General features: G+C 47.2%; 1 protein-coding gene across 3 annotated transcripts in view; it reads left to right on the top strand.

Moving 5' to 3' along the window:
* The first annotated feature begins 786 nt into the window (after window positions 1–786).
* Window positions 787–7,404, top strand: part of TATDN2 (TatD DNase domain containing 2) — a 29,942-nt gene continuing 23,324 nt past the window's right edge. For all 3 annotated transcript variants that reach the window (XR_551737.1, XR_551738.1, XM_008589254.1), the window contains exons 1-2: window positions 787–1,134; window positions 1,263–1,667. Coding sequence is in view for 1 of the 3 variants with exons in the window: in XM_008589254.1 (XP_008587476.1) it covers window positions 1,269–1,667 (399 nt within the window). In the remaining 2 variants the exon portion in view is untranslated. The remainder of the gene's footprint in view (window positions 1,135–1,262; window positions 1,668–7,404) is intronic.

Consider the following 7,404-nt stretch of genomic DNA (forward strand, 5'->3'; position numbering starts at 1 on the left):
TTGGTTCATTTCCTTTGCGAATTTTAATACTGAATTACCTTATTAATTTGGGAGAATTTTTACATAGGACATAGCCCTTTGTCATGTGTTGCAAATGTTTTTCTGAATTTGTACCTTGTCTTTGATATTTTTTTGCTAGGCGGATATTGTATTATTTTTGTGCAGTCTTTTTGTGAGGCTTCTACCTAATTCTGTCACTTTCTGAGTATGTAACTTGGTCGGAGCCAGTTTCCTGTTCTGTAAAACCGGGCGATAATGCTCAGCACAGGGTTAGGTGTGGTTTGATGAGTGAATCCGGATGTGAATGCGTCTGGCAAACGGGGACAGCGCTGAGCGCCGGGGAGTAGCGTTAATACTGGCCTGAGAACCGCGGCCTCCTCAGCTTCCCGCTCTTCGTGCCCACGTGGTGGCTCCGCCCCGCTTGGCTTCCAGCCAATGGACAAGCTTCGTAAAGGCGTTGGGTCCCGCCTCCAAGCCTCCTGACCAAAACGCGAGCTCCGTCTTGCTCGGAGTCCCGCCCCCTCCCTATTCGAGCAATGGGTGCCCTCGCTCGGCGCAGGCCCCGCCCACGCCGCTCGCCGGGCTGCGGGCCGCAAGGCTCCTTCCGGGGGGCGGGCGCCGCGGAGGCCGGAGTGGTGTTACCTCAGGCAGAGGTCGGGCTGCACCGCAGGGCGCCTTCCGGCCCCGGGCTGGTCGGCGGGGTCGCGGGAGTGGGGCGGGCTGCCGCGCCGGGTCCGGCCCTGCCTTCTGGCCCGCCCTCGGCGGCCAGGGCCTCTCGACCGCGCTCCCGGCGTTGGGGTTGTGGGTACGGCCGCCATGCGTGGACCTTCCAGCGCCTGGTGGTCTTTCGAAGCGCTTTGACAGCCCTGAGGCGCTTTGTATTATTGCAAACGAAATCGAAGTGCTTTGTAGTCCCGGAAGCGCATTGGCGTTTCCGAAGTCGCGTAGTGCAAACCGAAGCGCTTGGTGACCTCGGAAGCACGTTGTGGGCTTGGAAACCAAACCGAAGCTGTTAGTAGATCTCGGATCGTTTTGACTTACCCGAAGCGCTCTGGAATTGCAAACGGAGTCGAGGCACTTTGGCATCTCTGAAACCTTGAGAACTGTGATGGGCAGTGGAAGGCAGAGGGAAAGGTCAGTGAGACCAGCCCCTGGCTCTGACCTTCTGGCTTGCCCTTCCCCGGGGCCGCGGAGTGGCGGGAGTCTGAAGTGGGGCAGCCAGGAAGGGTGCTGTTGGAATAGAGGCCCGCTTTGCCTTGCAGGTGCCCATGGCGTCGGAGCGGCGCAAGGTCAAGTACCACTGGAGCAGCACTTCGGAAGGGGGTCCCAGCAAGCGCAGCTGCCTCCGGGAGCCCAGTGATGTGGCCCCCTCCAGCCGGCCAGCTCCTAGCTCTGCGTCGCGTTCTGGAGGAGCTAGCAGCCCCAAGCGCCTGAAAGCCCAGGAGGACCACCATGTGGCCCACACGCCAAGGTTATCCTGGGGCTCATCCAGCCGCAGAAATTCCTCCTCTCATTCCTCGGGCTCAGGTGTGGACGGGGACCCCTCCAAAGGCTGCCTGATTCGGAGCACTCGCGAGTTCCTTTTGTTGGGGGGATCCCCTCTTCGCCCTGCCAACCCCTCTCTAGAAGAAATGGCTTCTCTAAAGGAGGAAGCCTGCAGCCTTAAGGTAGGTGGCTTCAACGCCTTGCAATCGGTGAAGCCCCTTCCATGTGTCATGAAAGGTTGGGGATGGGAATTTTGGTAGAAGAAGATTAAGAAAGATCAAGTCCTTGAAGCTCTCTGGAGTCTTCCCAGAAATCCACTCCACCCAAACTCAGAAGACCAAGCAGTCCACCAGGGGTGGCCTCAAGTTCAGTAGAGAGGTAGTTTTCAAACTTAGCAGCGTTTTGGAACTACTTGGAAAGCTTTGAAATACTTGTGCCTGCCTCCCACCCCAGATAAACTGATTTAATTGATTTTGGTTTGTTGTGGGCTTCCAGGTTTTTAAATGCTTCCCATATGGTAATTGTTAATATGCAGCGAAGTTGGAGAATCACTGCAGTAGAAGGTGGATTGTATACTCAAGAGACACAGATGTATTTATTTTAGTTGTCAGTTTAAGGAATTGTGCTCTTGTACTTTGAACCACTCTGAATCACGGAACCAAGGAATTTGGCTCTTAATGTGGCTTTTAACCAGAGGCATGGATTCTGGCATGCTGGAGTTTTGCTTGGTGGTGCAGGTTTGTCCTATTTTTGGAGTTAAACGCTTAGTTCCCCAGTGGAAACATGTAAGAGGGTTTCATGAATACTTGAGGCAGACTGAAGAGTGCTTCACAGAGAAGGTACATTTTGTCTACTCATTCAATTAGACTTTGAACAAATATTTATTGAGGGCCTAGTTTGTGCCAGGCTGTGTTCCAGGTACTAGGGATTCTCCAATAACAAAACAAAGGTCACTGCCCTCTTAGAGTTTGCATGCTAAGTTTTGGGGCTCTGGGCCTTAAAAAGTGAGGAGGAATTCCACGTGGAGGAGTGGAGAAGGAGTCTTATTTGGGGTGAGATGGGCTGCCCCTAGAGTTATTTTACAAAAGTGATAATAACAGGCCCTAAAGAAAGTGGGTTTGTTTTTTAAGACTTTCCCAAGTGGTTTCTTATGTGGAGCTGAGAAATGAGGCTGTATTTAGCTGTTTATCCTGGGGAACCTTTAGGCTAAATGCCCCAGGTTTTTTCACTGTGGACCTCACAGTCAATTCTTTTGGATTTTTTTTTTTTAATTCACAAATAATGGTGAGTTGAAAAGCTGTCTTTGGTGTAAGAATACTGAATATGACTCAAACGCAAATCAGGTAGATATGGGCTCTGCGTATACAATCTTTTCATTCATCCTTCTTGATACAATTTCAGTGGACTTGGGAATAGCGTAAAATAATATCAGTTGATTAAATTTAGCTTTCCTGACAATCACATAGTGAAACCTGGTATCAGATGGGGCATGAAATTTATTTTGTTTAATCTTTCAGGTATGCTGCAAACTGGCTTAGGCTGTCCTGCAGACATATAATTAAGATTTAAGGGTGTGTCCTCTAGTCTGGGGGTCTAATCCTAGGACAGACCCACCTTTGTCTCATTGAGGCGAAAGGGGCCTTGTTTTACCAGAAACCCAGTATAATGGTTTCGCTAAGTATTTGGAGGGCTATTGTGTAAGAAGCACTCTGTTGGACCTTGGAGTGATGAGCCAGCTTCCCACAGTTTGGGAGGGCTGGAGAGGTAGTCACGTGACTACTCCACATGTAGTATAGTGGAGCAGAGAGCCCAGAATGCATACTGGAGAGCTAGCTAGAGGGCAGACTGCAGCAAGATTTTAATAGCCAAGGGAATCTGGATTTTATTCTAAGGACAACGGGTTTTATTCTAAAAGAATTTGGATTGTATTCTAAGCCATTGGAGAGTTTATAGACGGTTCAGTACAGAGGAAAGGCAGGTTTGCATTGTAGAGATACCACTCACGTTGAGTGAGGATATTGGTATTTTCAATCCTAATTGTCCATCTCTAGCACAGCTAAGGTCTCTTCCTGAGAGTGTGGGTGTGTCAGTTTGAAAACAAGCTACACTACTTTACTCATCTTTCTGAATTACAAAATGCCTCTCTTACCTTTCTCCTCAGTCGGCACCTCTTCCTCCCTTGCTTTGTTGTCATGTGCAGACTTGTTTGTCCAAGTCCTAAGTCCTATCAGTTAGCACAGCTGAGAGGTACTTACAAAAATGGTATGTTCTTCCCCCAGGTCCTTCTAAGGTCCCCTCATCACTCTCCTATCCACCATCTGCTCTCTTGTGTCTGCTCTGTAAACCTTGAGGGGTATACACTTGGCTTTGTGGCCCCCTGCCCCCAGCCTTCAACACAGAGCTCTCTGTGCCAGGTCACAGAATATTGAGGGAAGATGTTAGACTGGGCATTTTAGAATCACTAGAGAATCCCACATAGATTTTCCTGTTGGCCGACCTCACATTGTTCCCTCGTTATATCCAGAACAATCGTTTGAGAGGTTTTCTCAAATTCTAGTGTTAGCTAATGATCTTACTCTTTATTGTGGAGGTTAACTGTGTACTATGAGCACCTTCATATATTCTGTATTTCGACTTTACTATGACATATCTAAATTTCTACATTCAATTTAGGGAGGGAAAAATAGAGAAAATTTGAGCATTTTTGATGTGATAGGCCTTGATCAACTGTGATTCTCAGTGTTTGACCTATAGACTGTCACATAATCCTCCTAAGAGCCTCCTGGAGTAGGTAGAATTATCGTTACATACCAGTTAAATATTTTCATGTTGATGTACAAATATTTGAGCACCTACTATGTGTATGTGTAGTATGTGTAGGTACTGGAAAAATGGGACTTAGAAAGGTCAATAACTTGATGTAGCTGGTAAGCAGCAGAGCTGTGGGGCAATTCCAGATCAGTCTGACTTCAAAGCCAGTGTTCTTTGCACTGTTGCCCTCTGTGAGCACCTGCTCTGTCCTAGCCCAGCATTAGATGCCAGGGATGGAGCGATGGAGGCGGCAAAGCCCTTTCCTTGAGGAGCTCTGCAGGATGAGAAGCCCAGACAGAGAAAACCATTATATATCTTGCCTCTCTAATGATAGAGCTTTCACATACTTCCTTTCCTGCATCCTCACAGTGCTTGAGTGCAATACTGTGCTAGGGGCTGGAGGCGCAAAGGAGAGCAAGGCCATGGTTGACAGACTAAAAAATCATTCATTACAGGGCAGTGATCAGAGGACTGCAACAGGGATGTTTGACATACCTGAGGGTGGGAGGAGTGAGCCACTAACATGAGGTGACATCCGAGGTTCTCCTAATGGACAAAAATGAGGAAAGGACATTTCAGGCAGCGGGAACAATGTGGGCCCAAAAAGTGTCAGGAAATGCTGGCTGTCTGGGGTACCTGGGTCACTAACTGGTTCCTGTGGGCCTTCCTGTCCCTCTTCTCCAGCACCTTTCTTCATTCCCTAGATACTTGGGTGATTGGAGAAAGGTGGGAGATGATGCTGGACAGGAAGGGTGGGGGCCAGCCTGTGAAGGGCTTCTGATGTGCTCAGGAGCTTGGGATTTATTCTATAGGCAAATACAGAGCCATTGTAGGGTTTTAAACAGAGATGTGACATTGTGGGATTTACGCTTTAGAGATCCATCTGGCTTACTGAAGAAAGGATATGAGGGAGGAGGCAGGGAGCTGGTTAGGAACTGTTGAAGTTGTTCAGGCTAGTGGTGATGAGGGCTGGAGCGATATCTCCACTTCATCTTTCTCTCCTGCCTTCAGAGACGTTCAATTCACCAAGCAGTGCTGCTGGGAAAATTGAAATCTCCTTTTTTAAGCCAGGTGGTTTGTATCTTTTGAACTTCTGCCCACGTTCTGCCTAATTCTTACCTTTACAGCCTCCTATCAGCTGTTGAAATTCTTCCTCAGTGACCTTGATCCACTTAAGTCCTCATGGTCTTTGACCTCCTGTAGCATTTGATAGTGTTTCTCACTTTCATGTTTTCCCTACTCTCTCCCTTGGTTTCGAGGATGTTGAGGAGTTTGAATCTGGTTCTGCCACTTACCAGCTATGTGGCAGTTTCCCTTTCTGTAAGAGGGATGACAGCTGTGACAACTCTGTAATTGTAAATCCTTATGAAAATATAAAGTATTATATTCCTAGGCTTTTTTCCTCTTCCAATGACAGTCCTGGTTTTCATAACCAGGGCTGGCAAACTGCTGGTCCATACACTGAATGTAGCCTGCTAGGTCCTTATAGTATTTAAAATTTTGGAAAATTCACATTATAAACTTGATTCCAGCCCAAACCTCTACCTTCAACTCAAGTCTAGGGCGACCTCCCTCCCTACTTTCTGTCCCCTTCTCTTGTTTTATTTTCTTCTTGGCACTTATCACTCTAACATGTATATGTTTCACTTGTCTGTCTTGCCTTTCCTCTGGTTCTCCCTCCTCTCACCATCTAGAATATAAGCTCCAGGCAGCAGGCATTTTTGTATGTTTCATTGAATGCTAAACCCCCAGATCCAGAACAGTGCCTGCTGGCATATAGTGAGTGCTCAATAAATACTTCCTGAATGGATGAAAAATGCATTAAATTCAAGATTTCTGGTTTTATTTGAAAAAAACAGAATATATAACTCTGGATCTCTACTCCCAAATGGCACCAGTTGGTTTGAGGTGGGCTCAGTTGCGCTTCAGAAGGTGCAGGTACTCTTCAGTTTGCTGTAGACCTCACCTTCCTGTGTTATCTTACAGCTGGCAGAGGTGGAGAAGCAGCCAAAGAAGGGAGATGGGGCACAAAGGATGAATAGGAGTTGAACATAAAGTGGGACCAAGGCAAGGGTATTGCAAACAGAGGAAATTAGATGTGCCAAGGACAGTGTGATGGGCCAGCGTTGGCAGGTGGCTGCTGACAGTCAGAAGTGGGCTGGGAAGTTAGGGCTGTGTCCTAAAGGACAGCCCCAGGGAGTCATCAAGGTTATTTGTTAATATTTATGAGAATTTCTTAAATATGGAAAGGTATAAAGAAAACAAAAATGGCCCATAATCTCCTTTCTCAGATAATTCCTGTAGATACGTATTAGAAAATTCAGCAAGTTCAGAGAGTTTCAAAATGAAAACAAGCTTAGGGCCAGCCTGTGGCTCACTTGGGAGAGTGTGGTACTGATGACACCAACACCACGGTTCAGATCCCTATATAGGGATGGCTGGTTAGCTCACTTGGGAGAGTGTGGTGCTGACAACACCAAGTTAAGGGTTGGGATCCCCTTCCCGGTCATCTTTAACAAAAAAAAAAAAAAAAAAAAAAAAAAAAAAATGAAAACAAGCCTGTTTTTGGATCCATCTCCCGAAAGTTAGCAGCTGCCAACAATTCGTGTACATCTAGGAAATAATATTACGCCTATACTAACATCTATATAGTTTAACAAAAGTTTAATGTTTTTTTAAGACAAAGATATAGCTCAGTTGGTTAGAATGCTGTTTTCACACCAAGGTGAAGGGTTCAGATCCAAAACAAAGATAGTATGTATTGCTTGGGGGAAAAAAATTTAAACAATGCAAGAAGCTTTTTTTTTTTTTTTTTTTTTTTTTTTTTTTTTTTGTCCGGCAACGGATCGCAACCCTCAGTGTCGCGCCCGTACCGGACCGGGACCGGCAACGGGATCGCAACCCTCAGTGCCGCATCCACACCTCGCTCAGCCAGTGAGCGGGAACCGGTCTGTATGTGGGATCCGAACCCTCGGCGGGAGCGCCGCCGCGCTCCCAAGCAGCGCACTGTAGCAGTGCGCCACCGGGCCGGCCCGCAAGAAGCTTTTAGTATAAGAGCCTAAGCCTCTTCCCTTCATGCCCCAAAGATATCCATTATAAATAGTTTAT

This window comes from Galeopterus variegatus, unplaced genomic scaffold (genome assembly GCF_000696425.1).
Source record: "Galeopterus variegatus unplaced genomic scaffold, G_variegatus-3.0.2 Scaffold5329, whole genome shotgun sequence".
In the NCBI taxonomy this organism is placed as follows: domain Eukaryota; kingdom Metazoa; phylum Chordata; class Mammalia; order Dermoptera; family Cynocephalidae; genus Galeopterus; species Galeopterus variegatus.